Source organism: Callorhinus ursinus, unplaced genomic scaffold (genome assembly GCF_003265705.2).
Source record: "Callorhinus ursinus isolate GAN/ISIS: 27379988/994484 unplaced genomic scaffold, GSC_fseal_2.0 scaffold25, whole genome shotgun sequence".
NCBI lineage: Eukaryota > Metazoa > Chordata > Mammalia > Carnivora > Otariidae > Callorhinus > Callorhinus ursinus.
Genome location: NW_027397087.1, coordinates 18,199,145 through 18,218,765, shown reverse-complemented (window position 1 = coordinate 18,218,765; position 19,621 = coordinate 18,199,145). Strand labels below are relative to the sequence as shown.

The window sequence follows — 19,621 nt, the reverse complement described above, 5'->3', positions numbered from 1 at the left end:
TTAATGAGCAAATAGTTTGTGTCACGCTCAGCTCTGAATGCTCTGCGTGGTCAGCCCTGGTGAGGCCTTTCTGAGGAGGCATTATCCATTTACAGATAAAGAGCCCGAGACACAGAGAAATTAAGTAAATTACCAGAGGCCACACAACACAGCCAAGATTTATCCTCAGGCAGTATGACATAGATGGAACCTGTGCTCTTAAACTTTTGCTCTACGAACTCTGAAGCAGATGTCATATTTTCGCTTTCATAAATAGTTGCCTGAATCTAAAGCATTTATATTTATATTGATATTTTATATATTTATTTTAATTATATATTTTATATATTCTGTTTTATACATTCACTTAATAAACTAACATTAACTGAATACCTACCATATACCAGTTATTATGCTAAATTCTGAGGATAAATGATGAATAAACCTATATTGATGGAAAGGGAAAGGGGAGCTAGCTGGTAGTTAATACGCATCTGCTGTGATGGAGAAGTCTGCTAAGAGGTTCGCTCACAGTATCTTACTTAATTCTCGCAATACAGCCCTATGAAGTAGATTTTCCAGATAAGGAAACTGAGGAGCTCAGAATCTAACCTCCTAGACTACCATGTCTAGATGAATATAGATTACTTCCAACTTTTCTTTGATAAAGAGCTGCCCAGGACAGCAAGTAGAGGCTGGATTCCTCAGGGAGTGGGGGGGTGAGAGCAGCCCCCAAAATCCTGCTTGGGAATGTTTGCTCTGAAATTTGTCACCTTAATCCGCCTTCCCATTTTGCACACACGCACATACACTCCAGGTCATGGATGGGGGGAAAGGGAGAAGCCACATGTTGGGTCCTCCACACTGAAGTCCAGAGGCATGTAGCCAAATGAAGCCACACTGCCTAGGTCCAAATCCTGCCTTTGCCTCTTTCTGGGAGTGTGACTCAAGCAAATCATTTAACCTGGGCCTCGGTGTCCTCGTTTGTAAAATGGGGATAACGGTATCCATTCAGGGTGACTGTTGCGATTTAGTAATGTGAAGTGCTTGGAACAGTGCCTGGCACTGCAGGGGACCCGGGGAAAAGAGATGCTTAAGCCTGCCATGAAGTTACTAAATTTGCGTCCTTGATGATCCCTGGCAAACTTTCATTCTAAGGTGGAGGAAGCTGCCTCAGAAGTGACACATCTGGGATCACTGCGTGTGGGCTCAAACACCCCGGGGTACTAATTCCAACTCTGTCAGCACCTCCTTTGCTAACCCCAGGCCAGGGACTTAACGCGCTGTGTGCAGAGAAGGAAAGCAAACCCAGGAGTGCGCTTCTTAATGCCGCGAAGCCTTGACAGCTTCCCAGAAGCCAGGTTTCGTTTTATTTTTGTATATTTAAGAATATTTAAGTTCGTTGTGGGGGGAGCACCAGAGCTACCCAGGACCAGGCCGGTATCAGTGGTGCCGGCTGGGCCTCGTTGCCCACTCCTCGCTCATCTACTCGGCCGGTAGCCGCCACTGGGCAGCCTATCAAGTCCCACAGAGGGGCGATCGGTGCCGGGGGAAAGGGCGGGTAGTAAGGGCGTGTCAGTGGGGCTTCACCGACTCCCAGAAGCCGGGCAGTCCTGGGCTGGAATCCCAATTTGGTGCTTCACTACGTGAGCGTCCTCCGGCAAGTCAAGTTACCTCGGTTTTCCCACCGGTAAAATGGGCAGGGCACTCCCTGCTTCTCCGGGGTGGGGTGGGGTGCGCAGCAGCGCCACCGAGGGAATCGCCCTGGGCACAGCGGCAGGCGCGCGCGGCAGGTGCCGGGGCGGAGGGGGCGCGGGTGTCCGCGGGCGGAGAGGGGGGAGTGGGCCCGGCTCGCAGCTGCCCGCGTCAGCGCCGGAGGGCGGGGCCGCGCTCGGGGAGAAGGCGGCTGGAGCTGCGCCGCGGGCCGCTCCCGCCCGCTCGCCGGCCAGGCCTCTGTCACCCGCTCACCCGCATCCCCGCTCTCCGCTTCCCTCTCCGCCGCGTCCCGGCGCGAAGATGGCAACCGACGGGCTGCACGAGAACCAGACGCTGGCGTCGCTGAAGAGCGAGGCCGAGAGCCTCAAGGGCAAACTGGAGGAAGAGCGGGCCAAGCTGCACGACGTGGAGCGTGAGTGCGGGCTGGGGCGGGGGCTGCGCGCCGGGAGGCGGGCCGAGGAAACCAGACCGGCCCCCGAGGGAGCGCGGTTGGGGGGCGGGAGCCAGGCCTGCGCCCGCGCGGAAAATGAGCCCGGTTCCCGGGCGCCCGGTGAGACGTGGGTTGCGGCCCCGAGCCCCGGGTTGCGTGGCTGTGGCGCCCGAGCCTGGCGGCCCTCGGAGGCGCCGGACACCTTGCAGAGCCCCAGCCCGCTAGCTGAGGCCGTTCCGCCTCTGGCCTCTGTTCTTCCCCACCCCCACCCACACTTCACCTCCCAAGGATCTTGGGACAGTTCCCTCCATCACCTGCTTGGAAGATGCGAACTGATCGCATTTCTGCCCGAGCCGGGTGGAGGGGGGTGTCGGCGGTAGCCGGCGCATTGAGCCCTTGTGGGCGCGGCCTAGGGTAAACTGTTTTGTTTTTACATCATTTAGCTTTCTCCATCACTGTTGTGTCTTTTCTCAGTTTTGCTTTTACAAGGAAGCAGACTCTGAGTTAAAACCTCATTTTTCCAGTCTGCCCCCTGTCCTTGGGGTGGAGAACCGGATGGGGGGAAAACAGAGGAGCTTACCAAATCCAATAATTTCGTTCATTTAAGGCCGTTTAAGAAGCCTTTGAATGGATGCGGTGCGATTGGCATAAAAGAGCAATAGCAATCTTAAATAAACTTACTTATTGACCACTACCATAATTCAGAAACGGCTCCGTGATTTTTATGAGGGAGCAATTAAATAGCCAGTTTAAATGACTCTCGGTGGGATCCGCTTCCCTTTACCCTTCAGATGGTTTGTCTTCAGCAGAGTTTGGGCTCAGGGCCAGGCTTGGGGAAATGGCTTTATCTGCTTATTTTCCAGCTCTGAGGGTTGCAGCTTCCCTTTGCTGAGCGCAGCCTCCCTCATGGTACCCTCGGGCATCCCTATACCATTCCTATCTGGTGCCACCCCTTTTAAAATCTATTTGGAGACAAAACGTGGGGTTCATGCTAGGTCGTTTAGCACCTGATGCCTTTCTTTGAAAATCACTTGATAGAAGCAGATGACCTGAATCTAGAGTGCGCTGTGCTTTCCTAGGGGCCTCCGGAGACACACTAAACCCCTATATCATTTAGGGATGTGTCCAGCTACAATTAACTCTAAACCCCAAATAAAGTAGCTAAGCAAATTGGGAGTGATTTTCCTTATATAACAGGAAGAATGTCGGTGATCACCAGCTTTGGCTCAGCTGCCCAGTGTGCCATTAGGGACCCAGGCTCCACTGGCATTAGCCCCATGATTATAATATGACCACCACAGCTCCAGACATAACCTCTGTATCCAGGGCAAGAAGAAGGGGGAATGTGGGCACCAGCTTCTGGTTCTCCTTCTTATCAGGAAAGCAGAAGTTTTCCCCAAAGCCTCCTTTCTCCCAACAGATTTTGTACTTTATTGGCCAGAAGTAGGTCACATAGCTACTGCAAGGGAGGCTGGGAAAGGGAGAAGTGAGCTGGACACATTATCATCCCCAAATAAAGTTGGGTTTCTGTTATCAGCAAGTGGTAGGGAACAGAAATTGGGAGGCACCGGACAAAAAATTCTGTCTCATTTCACTCTGCAAATTCCTACATTGTGCAGATGCTGTGGATGATGCTCTAAGTGTGGTGTGGGTGCCCCTGAGGTAGGTTGTCTGACTTCTGCATGTTACAGATGAGGAAACCGAGGCACCTCGGTGTGAAAGGACTTGCCAGAGGACTGCAGCCAGTGAGTGGTGGGACCAGGATTCCAGCCCAGCCTCACTTCAACTCTGTGCCCAACCCCTTTGGGCTCTGTGCAGAGGAGGTTCTCCAGAAACTCTCTTCATCAGCAGAGCAGACGGCCCGCTGGGAAACTCTCAGCCTTTTCTGTGACTTGGGAAATGGCCTTAAGGCAGAGAGATAGTCAAGGTAGAGCTTTTCACCGGGGAGCCCCCGTCCTGCCAAGGATGCAGGCTCCTCAGAAGCCAGGGACCCACAGTGGAAAGATCTATCCCCACCTGCATAGAAGTCAGAATTTTGGAATTGAAGAGACCAGAAGTCATATGGCCATGTTCCCCTTTATTTCCCCTGCAGCTGTATTCCCCCCAGCACTTTTCCTTTACACCCGTGTAATACCTTTGCTCCTTGGAGGCTCCTGTCGTTCAAGTGACCTTCTGTTTTCCCCTCCTCCGTGCTGCTGGCTCCTGACCTCCCCAGCCAGGCTGCCTCATTTCTTACGGACTTTAGCACCTAACGTGAGCCTTCCTTTTGACCTAAGCCCTGCCCCGTCCCTGGTGCCTTCAGGGTTCACAAATATGACCCTCGTAACACGCTGGCCTCTCGCTCCATCACAGCCTCCTGGATCTCGTTAGCTCTCAGCGCTGCTCTTCCTCTTCTGACCACACCCTCTCCTCCAGAGAGCTCCATGATCCATGATCACTGGACTCTTCTCTCTACCAGTCTCTCAGCCTCTTACTGAGCCTGGCATTTTTGCATTTTGGTGTTGTTATATGGATGGTCCTGTAACCCCCTACCCTAGCTAGGGAACATTTTCAGGCCACAAGCTAAGATGACCAAGGCATCCGGTTTGCCTGGGACTCTCAGTTTTAAAATGGAAAGTGCTGCATTCTGGAAAACCCGTTAGTCCTGGGCAAACTGGGTTGAACAGCCTTCTGTTAGCTCTGACTTGCCCAAATTCTTGCCTAACAGCCTTCTGTTAGCTCTGACTTGCCCAAATTCTTGCCTAAAACACAACAAAATAGCCTGAACTTGGAGGAAAAGCACTTTACCCAACTCCAGACTCTCACGTCTCCAGCTCCCATCCCTTTGACCCTCAGACCAACGTCCATACCGTTGGGCCCTCATCCCCAAGTCAGACCCTTGACCAACATTAAATAGAGGAAGTGGCTTATATGGGTGGCCCAAGGGGAAGGAAGCCTACATCAAACTCCATAGCCCCAGGCCCCATACCCCTGCCTTTCGCCTTACTCCTCCAGAGCTTCCTCCTCCCTAGATGTTTCCCCTTATTGCCTTCTGCTTACCTTCTACCATAGGTAAGTGTTCCCTTGCTTGATTGTAGGACATTTTAGAATCATGAGGTTATAGCTTGTATTAGTTTCCTATTGCTGTTGTACAAATTTCCATAAACATAGGAGCTTAAAGCAACATAAATTTATTCTTTTACAGTTCTGGACGTCAGAAGTCTATAGTGGGTCAGCAGGGCTTCATTCCTTCCGGAAGCTTTAGGGGAAAGTCCCTTCCTTGCCTTTTCCAGCTTCTAGAAGCTGCCTGCAATCCTCGGCTTGTGGCCCCACATCGTCTGACCTTTCTGTCATCACCTCACCTTCTTTGACTCTGATCTCCCTGCCTCCCTCTCATAAGGACCCTTGTGATTACAGTGGACCCACCTGTATAAAGCAGGGTAATCATCCCAGCTCAAGATCCTTAACGTAATCACATCCGCAAAGCCCCTTTTGCCATGTAAGGTAACATATTCACAGGTTCCAAGGATTAGGGCATGGACATCTTCGGAGGTCCTATCACAGACTCTCAAAACTAGAATGGTCACCTGCTTCAGCCTCAGTCCTCAGGCACAAAAGCTTTCCTTCTGCTCCGCATAACCCTTATGGATGAGGAGACTGTTGAGATCCAGGGAAGGGTAAAGGGAATGCCCTAAGGTTCTGCAGCTACTCTAAGGGAGAATGGGGAGTAGACTCCAGGGTTCAGGCTCCTAGTATGAGCTCTCCTTCTCACCCTGCTAGGCCATCTCTCAGGCGGTTGAGATTTCCATTAAGAAGGAAAAAAAAAAAATCCATGGGTGTGTATGAAAAGGTCTCAACATTAAATTTAAAAAGTCCCAAGCAGTATATATAACATGATCTCATTAGCATGAACAAGCTTGAACAAATATGCATTTAGTTTGTGACAGGATACGGGAGAAACTTGTTATCTCTAGAGAGGGCCCAGGGGAGTGAGGGGGGGCGGAGGTACTTTTCGATTTATACCCATCTGTGCATTTCCTGCTTTTATAATAAAAAATGAGTACTGGAATGGGAGTCAAGATCAAGAACAAAGAAGAGAATTCAACTTTAAAGAGTCCTTAACTTGAAATTAAACTGAAGAATGCTGAAGAATGATCCAGAAAACAGGCTGAAAGCAGGTCAGGAGGCACACTGTGTTTATTTCAGCCAACACGTATGGCAGCCTTGCGGGGCTATGGGGGGCTTCTTCCAGATTCCCAGCCTCTTTGGGGGCAGATTCTAATCTAGTATAGGAACAAAGCCACTCAAAGAAGATTTATGTAATTTCTCTAAGTACAAATCCAGCTGAAATTTAGGCAAGTTCGCAGGACCTATCATCAGATGCTATTCACTTTTCTATCTGTTCTAAATGTAACTTTGTGAAAGGTTTTATTCTCAAAGACTGTATTATGACTGGAGCCTTGGACTATTCTGATTTTATGGTGTATGGAGAAATCGAGGAAAACCGAATTTCTGGATTAGTCTGAAGCCAATATGTTGACTTTTTCTGCGTTCTAAGGAAATAGGCCACATGGCCTGAGGCTAGACATGTTTCCCTACAAACTAATCCTCTCCCTGCTGCTGTCCCACATGCTGCCTGCAGTCATGAGAGGGAACAGAGAGCAAACCTGCCTTTCATCTCCTCTCCCCTTGCTTTGGCTCTGCATTCATAATTGCATACAGTCTAGCTCACACAAGTGAATCTAGGGTACCATCATAATAAACTAAGGCCCCCCTATAACAAATTTAGAAATCTAGACAGAAACAAGCCATTCATAACCCCACCACCCAGGGGTAGCCAATTTTAATATTTTGATGTATTTCATAGTTTATGATTTTATGTTTGTGCATATTATTTGTGAGCGTACTTGGGATTGTACTAGATTTAGAGTTTGAGCCTAATTTCAATCTAATGCAATGAATTAAATAGTTCCCTGTGTCATTTTGCCATTCTTTTTAATGTCAATATTTTGAAATTGTTGTAATGGAGCCATATAGTACTCCATCTGAAAGACTGTACCATTGCTTAGCCTATCCAGCTTTTAATTAGGGAATTCTGGGGAGGTTTTTTGTGTGTGTAGCTAATGTATGTTTTGGAGCAATTCCAAAATCTCAAACACAAATGAGGTAATGTGATTGCAGATGTTTTCCTTCCATCCAAGTGTTTGAGGGTTTTGTTTATAACCACTCCATTCAATCCAGAGGTAGAATTAGACAGGATCCATTTTTTTTATTTTTTTATTTGTAGTTTTTAAAATTGAGGTATAGCTGACACATAAAGTTACATTAGTTTCAGGTGTACAACAGTGATTCGATAACTCTATGCTCTGCTCACCACAAATGTAGCTACCATCTGTCGTCAGACACCACTAGACAATATCATTGACTGTGTTCCCTATGCTGTTATCCTGTTTTATCCCCGTGACTTACTTTTTTTTCTTTTTTATAATTTAAGTCAATTAGCCAACATACAGTACATCATTAATTTCCAATGTAGTGTTCAATAATTCATCAGTTGCATATAACACCCAGTGCTCCTCACATCACGTGTGCCCTCCTTAATGCCCGTCACCCAGTTACCCCATCGCCCCACCCTCCCCGTGACTTACTCATTCCACAACTGGAAGCTGGTACCTCCCTCTCCTCTTCACCCATTTTGCCCATCCCCCCCCTCCCCTCTGGCAACCATCAGTCTGTTCTCAGTATTTATGGGTCTGCTTCTGCTTTTTGTTTATTTTGTTTTTTAGATTCCACATATAAGTGAAATCATATGGTATTTGTCTTTCTCTGTCTGACTTATTTCACTTAGCATAGTACCCTCTGGGTCTATCCATGTTGTTGCAAATAGTAAGATCTCATTCTTTTTTATAAGAAGTATGCCATTGTGTGTGTTGCGTGTGTATATATGTGTGTGTGTGTGTGTGTGTGTGTGTGTGTGTGTGTGTGTGTATCACATCTTTGTCCATTCATCTATCAATGGACACTTAGGTTGCAAAATGAATTTTTTAGAATTAGCTTTGGATAATTTTTCATCCTCCATTCCTTAGATCTTCTACCAAATGGTGGCCATCAAAGACTGTATATTGGTGCAAAATTTGGAAGGTGATTCAACCTCCCCTTTCCTTACTCCAGTTCCAATGGATCCTTCAAAGCCAGGTACCTGTGACGTCTCCTGATGGCACACCTGCCAGCAGTCAGCCGGGTTACCTCTGTCCCCGCACTGCAGCTTCGGTCTGCCCCCTGCAGACCATGAGCTCGGGAAGAGCAGGGACCGTCTTACCCTTTTCTGTACCCAAGCATCCGGCACAGTACTTGGCACATACTCGGGGTTCTAGAGATATCATTCAAGCTGTAACTCTTCAATTTAGCAGTTGTGACATTGGCCAGATAGAAATGGGATGGAGTGGGTTGGGAGTAAACCTATGTATGGGAAAGGAAAATGCAGTGAGAAAAAAATAATTAGTAGCTGGGATGTGGTCAGATTCACATTATATAAGGAGGGCCCCATATCGGTGGGGTGAGTCATCTTTTTAATTCATTAATTTTTTTTTATTTTCATGAGAGGGACATAAAATAGCTATGGTTGTCCGAATGCTGAATTGGGGAAAGCTGCAGTAATATTGACGTGAAGTTTCAAAACAAAACACTAAACAAAATACGCTCACAGCTCTGAGCTGGTACAGACTTGTGTAAACAGCCTATAAGAATTTAGAAAATTTGCCATCTTTAAACTATATTCAGTGTATTTTTAAGAATGTATCTGTAAAAAACCAGTGTGCCATTTGTGGCAATAATGCAATGTTTTAGCAGAATGATAGCATAATAATTGCACATTCATGTAGTACTTTTTTCTTTTTAAGATTTTATTTTTAAGTAATCTCTACACACAACATGGGGCTTTAGAGTTGCACACTCCACCGACTGAGCCAGCCACGCGCCCCTCACGTAGTACTTTATAGTTCAGCAAGGATTTTTTATAGTTGGGTTTTCACAGAGACTTTTAACTTGTTCACACTCTTGTTCTTTTATCACAAAGGGATGGGGCAACTAAACAAAACCAAGTCTTCTTGGAGAAGTGGCTGATTCTAGGGCCAGAGCAGGGAAAGAACATGAGCCTGGAATAAGAAATGCTTAGAGAACGATATAGGGTCACGTCAGAAGGTCTGGGGGCTTGCTTGACGGGGCTCCCACTGAGCAAATCAGTGACTAGTTGAGCATAAAAATAAATAATAATAGTAAAGGATTATAACCCCTTGAATAAGGTAAGAATCCATGAGTCCATCTAATATAAATGGACAAATACACTGAAGAGGGGAAGCTCCTTTTATTAAAAAGCCACCTAAACTATGGTGAGCGCTGTGAATTGTGCAAGACTGTTGAATCACAGATCAGTACTTCTGAAACAAATAATGCAATATATGTTAAGAAAAAAAAAAAGACGAAGATAGCAGGAGGGGAAGAATGAAGGGGAGTAAGTCAGGGGGAGACGAACCATGAGAGACGATGGACTCTGAAAAACAAACTGAGGTTTCTAGAGGGGAGGGGGTTGGGGGGATGGGTTAGCCTGGTGATGGCTATTAAAGAGGGCATGTTCTGCGTGGAGCACTGGGTGTTATGCACAAACAATGAATCATGGAACACTACATCAAAAACTAATGATGTACGGTGATTAACATAACAATAAAAAATTTAAAAAAACAAGAGAGATGAATCAAATATGGCAAAATGCTAATGTTTGATAATTACCGTGATGAGTGTGTGACTTTTATTGTTCTTGGTAATTTTTTGTATGTCTGAAATATTTTGTAATTAAAAAAGGACCTGTCCAATACATGATAAAAAAAAATTTGATATGAACTCCTCAAAAAAAAAAAAAAGCCACCTAAAAATGCAGAAGGAATGATGGAATTAGGAGAATCACTTGCCAACCATCATCATCACCCATTCAGGCAAGAATCATGAACAGATGTTAAAAAGAGGGTATTGGAGTTTGATGAGTGACGGGGTATTTGTGGAGTCTCAGAGTACATCCCCACAGGATACTTTTTCATTACAAAAAGCAGAATGGTAACTCTTCAGTGAAGAAACCCGGCAGACACCACCTCAACTGAATGGTCAGCGTGCACAGTGCCAGTGATGGGCCCAATAGACGACAGGTGCCTCCTGACGGGGCGACCTGGCGGGGACTCAGCGTCCGTCTGTGGCGTTCCTGCCAAACACGCATCACCTGCATCTGATCTTGAGGAAGCGGCAGACAAGCCCACACTGGGAAACTCAATATCTGGAAACTAAAGAAACATGACAATTGAGGGCAGCACGTGGTCTTGGGTTTTCTTTTGCTATAAAGGTATTATTGGGACGATGGAGAGTATCTCAATAAGGGCTGTAGATTGGACATGGCATTGTTTCAGTGTTAATTTTCTGACTTTGATAATATACTGTGGCTATGTAAGAGTTCCTTGTTTTTAGGAGATACACAATGCAGTGTTTAGAGAGACAGAGGGGAGGGAGGGAGGGAGGATTTCTGAGAAGGGGCACTGTTGTCATGGGCTTGAGCCGCAGTCCAGTCCGGCCCTCCCTGCCCCATTTTCGTGAGGGAGGTGGCACTCCCCAGCAAGGGGCAGTGGCTCCTGGGAAGGAAGAGGGCCAGCTGCCTTGCCTCACGCCGCCCATGCTGCGCTGCTCTGCCGAGACACCAAACCTTTCCTGGGCCTGCCCTTTGCCTCGGATGCCCCTTTCCCTCTTTCTCACCTGCCTGGGGGAAAGGCCCAGCTGGGAGGTTTGGAGGTAGAAGAAGTGGAGGGGGGGCGGTTAGGAGCCCCAGTTTTTCCTTCTGGCACAGCCTCTAACTAGAAGGGCAGTGGCACTGCACGAAGGGGTGAAGCCGTGGGGTCCCCCAGCCTCAGTTCCTCACCTCTGGATGCGGGGCCGGGACGTGATGGTCCCTTCACTGGAACGTGGCTCCTTCTGGGACTCCTCAGTGACAGGCTCAGGAAAGAGGCCGTGGGCCCAGCCCCTGCAAGATTCCTTTTTGGAGCTCCTCCCTGGTGTGGGTTTCTCCCGTAGGTCATGTGTTTAGACTTTTAGAATATTGATCTCCACTGATAGCGGAAGTTTTCGGTAAATCCACTGGTGTACCATGTGGTGGCTCCCTCGTCCGTTCTTGTCTGCAGCACTTGAATGGAGCCCCGACATGTCCCAGGCCTGTGCTAGGTACAGGGCATCAGCTAGGGGTCACAGTGCCTGCTCTCGAGCAGCATGGGTGCGCATTCTGCCACCATGGGACGGTCTTTGTAAAGTCACTTTTCCTTGTGATTGGAAAGGTAGGTAGAAGAACCGGAAGCCCCAGCTTCACTCCCAGTTGGTTGTATGAACTTGTTTTAGCCAAAGAACCCTGGTGAGCCTCAGTCTCGCTCTGCTGCTCACCCTGCCCACCTCGCAGAGCCGCAGCCCTTCAGTGGGAGAATTCTGTATGGTGGAAGACAGCCATATATATATGAGGTAGCCTCGTTGTTGATCCCTCGGCACATGGAGATGGAAATGCTTTGAAAGATGTGGGGTATTAAACACAAAGACAGAATGACAGTGTTGTCTCTACCCTCTTCTGAGTTTAAAAGAGAGAGCATTATGAAGGCATAATAGTAAAAAACAAAACAAAACAGAAAACACAAAAACAGGAGAATCAGAGAAAGACCAGCGTCATCCCTTTGCCAGCATATGGCTCAGAATCTGGTCATTGGTGACGGAACTGATTGTAGCCTGTCCTTCTAGTGCACCAGGTGGCTGAGCGGGTGGAAGCTCTGGGGCAGTTTGTCATGAAGACCAGGAGGACCCTCAAAGGCCACGGGAACAAGGTTCTCTGCATGGACTGGTGCAAAGATAAGAGAAGGGTCGTGAGCTCATCCCAGGTATGTGAAATCTGCTCTGTGAGGGTGAGCAAGTGTCTGACTTGATAGCTAAAGAAGAAAGAGAGCTTTCCTTTTCAAAAAACCCTGCCTGCTCTTTATGACTCTGCTTATTCTCCGCAGGACATGAGTTAGCATAGTGAAGAATTCTCTTGCATACTGTAGAACGTCACTAATTTGGGTAGATTTGGAGTTATGGTAATAACTGAAACGTGAACTATATTTGAGAAGCCATTCAAAATTATTTCTTCCTGAGCATACTTCAGGGCTGAATTTGTGAATGAAACCATTTTTTAGATAGTGGGGCCCCCTCCCCTCAAATTGAGGACATAAGTGGTTGTGGCATCTTTCAGTTTAAGAGTTGCTGGACTCTTTTTACGCCTTAAAGAGCAAATTTAAGACACATATTTTATAAAGTATAATTTTTCGTTCATTTTATCTCATTAACATAGTTTATTTTACATCTTACATTACTGTTATCTGTGGCTGCATAACAAATTGCCTCCAAATTCAACAACTTAAAATAACAAATATTTATTATTTCACATGGTTTCTGAGAGCCAGGACTCTGGAGCGGCTTATCTGGGTAGTTCTGGCTCAGAGTCTCTCATGGGGTTATAGCCAAGATGTTGACTATAACCCCATGACCGCAGGGTCATGACATAGCTCGAGTAGGGCAGAAACTCGCTTCCAAAATGGCTCATTGTCTGGAGGCCCTAGTCCTTCACCATGTGGACGTTTCCATAGGGCTTCTTATAAGATAGTAGCTGGCCTTCCCCAGAGCAAGAGAGGGAGATGGAAGCCGAAGCCATGCCATCAGAAGTTATATTCCATCTCTCCTGCTGTATTCCAGCCCTGACATTATGAGGGAGGGGCCTCTACAAAAGTGTGACTATCAGGAGGCTGGTTATCACTACTTGGTACTTTTTATGTCTATTTTGATGTAACATGCATTGAATATCAAATTATAAACTGAAGTCCTTTATTTTTATGGCCAGTTTGGACTCCCCCCACAACCATCCATACCTTCAGCCCCGCTTTTCCAAAAGACAATATCCAAAAGACAAAATTCCTTTTAAATATAAAAACTGTACATAATCTAAATAATCCACACACTCTAACATCCATGTCAGATTGTGTTTGATAAGGACAGGTGGTCTTAGTCTCCTAAATTACCTATAGATCTAATATGTCACGTTGTTATTTGCTTTCTTTTATGTTCATAAAACATTTCTCTCATGTATTTTACCACATTAAAGAGACACTGAAAAAGAGAACAAAGAAATGTTTTTACTCCCACCACCCTGTCCCAACCATTATTACTATTTTAGAGCATTCCTTAACAGACTTTTTTTTTTTTTACAAAGTGGTTATCAAGATATACATGTTGCTACCTAGCCTTTTTGACTTTTTTTTGTCTTTAAGAGTACAATATATGTTGGATTTTCTGTCATGCATACACTGTTCTTATTAGAGAGGGAGGAGGAACACCCCATCCATCTACCTCTAACGCAGAGAAAACTAGAAGTGGGGTGGGTGTGGGAGGAAGCTGGCAACAGCAGGAACATTCTGGAGCAGACGGGGTGACTCAGAGCAGTCCTCCGCCCTTGAAGGCAGGTGATGAATCAGCCTCACTGTGTGGGGTAGGGTTTGGGGTGGAGGCGGTCTCTCCAGGAACATGACGCCCTGGCGTATAAATCTGTGCTGGTAGAGAGGCCCACATTTGGTTTTATGGCTGATTTTAGCGTCTTGGGTGCCTTCTTCTGTCCAGAGCACAGAGTGGGTGGGCAGTGAGGACAGGCAGGCAGGCGGCGTGGTGGAAGAAGCTGCCAGAGGGAACGCCAGCTCGGGCAATGCACGAGTCCATTCCCCGGCACAGCGAGCCGGGCTCCAGGTGTGGAGGGCCCCAAGGTACAGGCCTGGAGCTCCTTCCCTCTTCTCGGCCCTGTTACCTAATCTACCCCCTCTGTTGTGTTTGGGTGTTTAGTCAGAGAAATTGGACTAGAAGAACCAGTGTGCTTAGGAGTTTTGAAAGGCCCCAGATTGCCCACTTCGACTTTGTTCCTGGGCCCTTCAGCCACACGTAGCGGGAATAGGAAATTGTCCAGTGGATCATGCAAAGAAAGCAACCATGTCACTTTGGATAATCAGACCTTGCTTGTGCCCCTCAGTGGCACCTCTTCCCCCACCCTCACCTTGTCGTTCAGGTTTGGTTCCAAATGGCTTCTGTGATTACAAAAACCAAGCCTGCCACGGAGGCTGCCGACTCAGCCATCTTCTTCCTCTCAGGCAGAGCCTGGGGGCCCAGAGGACCCGCGCACCGCATACCGGGCAGGTGGCTGCACTGTAGGGACCAGGGCTCGTGTGGGTTTGTATTACACACCCACGACATCGTGGTGACTCCCTATAGCCCCTGTGCGGGCTGCAGCAGCGGGTACAGTGAAGGTGGCATCGCCAGCCCCGAGCCCAGCCCCCCAGGGCATCCCCACCGTGACAGACAGGTGACAGACAGGAGTCTCACGTTGTTCCCAGCTTAGGCGTGAACTGTCTGGGTGGGCAAGTTACACTGCTGTCAGGCCCGTGGAGCCCAGAGAAGTGGGCCAGGAATGGGGAGGGGGGCTCTGACGCAGTGTGCGTGGGGCACAGTAGCCAGGAGGGCTGGTGGGGGTGGCCAGGGAGAACGAAAGAGACCATTAGTTACCTGGCAAGTACCTCGAGGTAATTTCAGGTTTGTCTCACCCCTGTATAGCTTCTTGACAGGGCGTGGGGGGCGACGACAGGGCACCAACAGTGAGTGCTTGGTTTCTGAATGGTTGGAAGAAGTCTCTGAGCACCGCTCTGTAGCTCTACAAGGAGTATCATGTTGAGAACTGAGGCGGGACAGTTCAGCCCCCTGTTCTCTCCCCCTTGTTCAAAGGTAGGTTGGAGGTCCTTGACCACCCAGGTACTTACTCTGGTGCCTCCTGCGCGCTGCCCAGCTGGACACAGCTCTTTGGAGTGTTCTCGCAGTCGCCTGTGAGCACTGACTGACGGCTCCTTAAGCTGTTTACTCTTTTCCCTCCAGGACGGGAAGGTGATCGTGTGGGATTCCTTCACTACCAACAAGGTAAGAAGTTGTCCCTGGTGCATTGAGCAGCACCCCAGAGCCCCAGAACCCCAGCCCTGTCCTCTTCGCTTCCAGACACCCCCCAGTCATGGTCGGGCTTCCCAGGTGCCTGCCTGGGGATGGAAACCCCAGGAAATCCCATCTGTGTTCACACAGCTCGGCAGCCCGTGGCAGGTCTGTTCCCCTTGAGAGCTGAAACCGCTCCCCCCAGCAGGAGCATGCAGAGCCAGCAGAGAGGGTGCTAACACTTAAAACCAGAAAGGGCCTGGCCTAGAAAACTCGTCACACTCACGCACGCACGCACGTATTATTTTTCTTTGAGGGGTGGTGAGAGGTTCCTGAAGCCCCCGCTTTCTCTGCCCTCTGTGTCTTTGACCGGACTCTGTAGCACCATGGACATGAGCAGACAGCGGGGGAGAAGCTGAGGTTGCTGGGGGTTGAACTGACTATCCAGTGATATCCTGCAGGTCGGGCCTGGGCGAGCTCGGCTCCAAATTTAACCTACATTTAGACTCTTAACTAAAGAGAAAAGCCACAGTCTCTGTGGAGGTGTGCTTACAAGCCTGCACTGTGTGCCATTTATGGTAACCACTATTGTATATTCAGTCCTGGTTCTGTTATTTATATAAAGAAGGTCTTCTCTTCCTCACTATATAAGACAAAGAGACCTATATCTGCCTCAAACTGAACAGCATCCATATTCTGCATTATTTGAATGTGTTTAGTAAGTGTTGTGGTAGGCAGGTGCTACACAACCTGATCGGGGGAGGGGGGACAGAACCATCTTTTGGAGCAGAGTGCCTAATGGTCAGGCCCCTAGGGAATAGTAAAAATGGCAACTTAACGGTTTACAAGGGTCTTTCCCCTCCAGGACCTCTGCCCATGGGAGCCTCTGCTTCTCCCAGCGCACCTTAGCATCTTCAGGAGCATGTGGGGTTTTTTTGCTTCTGTTTAAGCCTTAGCATGTCCTAGAGCACACACTGCCTGATTTCTGGGGAGCCGTGGTGTTGCCACTGTGGCCCTGGCAGGGAACATAGTTTTTTCTTGTAAGGAAGGGAGCCTGGGGCGCCTTGTGCTGAGAGTGGCCATTTGCTGCAGTGGGTTATTCTAGGCATCTGAAAGGCTGTAGATTGTGAGTGACAGAATTTCCATGAGCATAACATGAATCATAGCAGGAAAGAACCAGCCTAGAATCATCTAATCCCATCCTTTCCCTTCACCAATGGCCTGCATGGGGCTGCACATCTTGCTGGTGTTGGAACTAGGAACCAGGGCCCATGTCTCTCATGGAAGTAAGACCACAGATGCAGAAGGTTTTGAGCTGTGGCTTTGTTGCCTATTGGCATGCAGGAGAATGTGGGTGCCCTGACCACCAGCCAGGAGCAGAAACTGCTACGTGTAGTTCTCATTGCTTCCATGTTATGGGGTCTCTGTCGTCTGTGAGCAAAACTCAAGATCACCCTGCCCTCCCCCGCCTCCACTCAGACCTTCCCAAGAATGGTTTCAGGACCCACAGGGGACAGAGGCTCTTGTATATTCACAGGGCAGCAAACACAACATACATGTAGAATCATTTAAGAATAGATTTTTAAGGGGGAATCTGAGTAAATAAAGTATAGCATGTAACTGAAGTGAAATTCAGACAGACCTTTCAAAGAAAATGAGCCCCAATATTCATTCAGAAGAACAAGGGTAGTATAACATTAAGAAATAAGTAGAGGCACCTGGGTGGCTCTATCAGTTGAGCATCTGACTCTTGGTTTCGGCTCAGGTCATGATCTCATGAGTCGTGAGATTGAGCCCCACGTTGGGCTCCACACTCAGCAGGGAGTCTGCGTGAGGATTCTCTCTCTCTCTGCCCCTTCCCCTGCTTGTGTGCTCTCTCTCTCTCTCAAATAAATCTTTAAAAAAGAGAGAGAAGTAAAACGGTAAGGATATTGTTTTGTTGGCTGAGATTTTTAGCATTTGGAATATACGACATTCGCTTTTGTTGATTCTGGGGGAGCTGAGTCTCCTGTCAGTCTCAAGCTGATCTTCACCCCACACCACTGCCCTTTGAAATGGTAATGGGATTTAGCAGGAACTCCAGTCATTTGATTTTGCAAAAACTAAACATTAATACATTTGTGTAGAAGTGCTGCTCGTTCCTTCTATGAAGCTTGCGTACTGTGTTTCAGGAGCATGCAGTCACCATGCCCTGCACGTGGGTGATGGCCTGTGCGTATGCCCCGTCGGGATGCGCCATTGCATGTGGGTAAGTAGGGGCCAAGCAGCTTTTCAGATCTTTGATTAGCCACAAAATACCATTTGATGGGCAAAAACAAGCAAACGAACTCGAACTTACTGTTTTTGTTGTTGTTTGTTGTTGACCGGTTAAGCGAGGTGTTCAGTTCCTCCCTGAACTTCATCAAAAAAGAAACTACACAAATCTCTTTCATACTTATTTTCATTATAGACTGACAGTAGCTTAAGTTTCAAACCTGCCTCCTCTACTCTCAAATGCTGTTGGTGGGGACTATAAATTGGTGCAAACGTTTTGGAAAACATGTTAGTAATGTGTATCAGAACAGAAGCCTTGAAAAATTTATAACCTTTGATCTAGAGATTCCATATCTAAGAACTTGTTTGAAAGGAATGATCCAAAATATAGAAAAGCCATATGAGCAATAATATTTATTGTAGCATTATTTAAAATAAAGCAAAAAAAGGCAGGGTAGGGAGGAATCATATGTCCATCAAAGGAAATTATTAAGTGAATTGTGGGACATGAGTTGAAGGGACTATTTTATACAACCATTAAAAAGGAAACTTCTTAATTACAGTAAATGAAAAGAACATCCAGGTTGCTAGGAAGATGGTGTTTTATTTCCTATTCTCCTGGAGCTCAGTTTAACAGAGTTGGCAGTGAGAACTGCAACCAACATAATTCCCTGTCCCTGTGTTAAACAATTCTGGAAAATATCTCTACCATAGGATCCCAGCCATGTTTAGCAAAGAGGCATTAAGTCTGTGATGAACTATACCAAAAAATCCAATAGTAGTTCCTTGTGGATGATGGGACTATGGGGTTTTTTCTCTTTTTTATAATTTTCTCTTTTTTTGTAATTTTCCGTTTTTAAAAATAAGCGTATCTTGTTTTTATAATCAGGAGAAAGGAGTTTTAATTCAAAAATGAAAACACTTGGCCTCCAAGCAAAAAGTTTGGAGCCTTCTCCAGCCACAGTCACACCAGTGGTTGTCCTCAACATCCCTCCCTTTGAGTGGCTGTTTGGGGGCATCTTTCCATTCACTCTCCACTTGCCAAGACCCTGTGTGCCTTTGGAACCCATGTTCACACACATGTATTTCATATTTTCTAATTTTTTAAATAATTCAAAAGTAGGTTATATTTCCATTTTATTACTGAATGGCATTATTTATATAAGATTCATCCCATTTCCTTCTTGAAAGGATATGAGGTAAGCACAGTAAAAGACACACATATACACATGATGTATATAGGTATATATGTATTTATGTATATGCTATGTACATAATACATTTATTTACATATGTGTGTATACATACACACAATAAGATAAGCGTAAAGGAGTTCGGCCAGCTGTATAGTTAGAAGGCGCTGTTCCCACAAAACTGCTGTCACTTCAGATATCAGTCGCAAACCACCCTCAGGTTTGATAATTTGCTGGAACAACCACAGAACTCAAGAAAGTGCTATACTTAAGCTCACAGTTTTCTCACAGTGAAAGGATACAAATTAGAACCAACCAAAGGAAGAGGTGCCCAGGGCAGAGTCCAGGCGGGGTCTAAACCTGTAGCTTCCAGTTGTCCCATCCCTGTGGCATCACGGACGGCGTTACCTCCTGCTGGCCTCCTGGCCACCATGCGTGATGATACATAGAACATTAACAACCAGGGAAACTCGCCCGAGTCTTTGGTGTCCACAGATTTTCCTGGGGCTCAATCACATACGGCGCATATAGCTGACCCTCAGTCTCCAGTGTGTCCTCGAGGTTTAGGCTAATGCCTTTAGTTTCTGGTTCCTGTGAGGAGGTCAGAACTCACAGTTCGTGCCCTAAATCATACTGTGAGACTATCTGTGAACCAAAGCTCTTCTCCCTTAGGCCCATTCCAGGGGCTCAAAGATGACCTCCCAGCAGCCAAGGGCAAAAGCTGACCTCTCATTATGTAAGACCAGTTCTTACTCATTAGGACTAATAAATAGTCTACATTTTTAAAAACTCCAGGGTAATATGTTTCTAACTGGGCATTAATGTTAGCAGATGCATAGAGTTGAAGGAGTTACATCATTTCTCAATATTTTATACTGAGATATCTGCTATCTGGTTCTGTGTTACAAAAAGAATATATTGGGTAGATCCTTCTGCAGTATGCAATGGATATAATAACGTAGTGAACAATGTATTTTTTTAGAGCAGGCAAGTGGGGGGAGGGGCAGAGGGAGAG

The 19,621-nt window shown here is 46.9% G+C and overlaps 1 protein-coding gene across 3 annotated transcripts in view; it reads left to right on the top strand.

Moving 5' to 3' along the window:
• Positions 1 to 1,261: 1,261 nt before the first annotated feature.
• The window catches only part of GNB5 (G protein subunit beta 5), a 39,566-nt gene continuing 21,206 nt past the window's right edge, over positions 1,262 to 19,621 (top strand). The window contains exons 1-5 of one of the 3 annotated variants that reach the window (XM_073877016.1): positions 1,262 to 1,340; positions 1,996 to 2,107; positions 11,915 to 12,051; positions 15,113 to 15,154; positions 17,332 to 17,408. In XM_073877016.1, the coding sequence (XP_073733117.1) occupies positions 1,996 to 2,107; positions 11,915 to 12,051; positions 15,113 to 15,154; positions 17,332 to 17,408 (368 nt within the window). In that variant the 5' untranslated portion in view covers positions 1,262 to 1,340. Of the gene's footprint in view, positions 1,341 to 1,651; positions 1,670 to 1,845; positions 2,108 to 11,914; positions 12,052 to 15,112; positions 15,155 to 17,331; positions 17,409 to 19,621 lie in introns of those variants that run through there. The other 2 variants (XM_025884276.2, XM_025884275.2) reach the window with 2 other exon arrangements.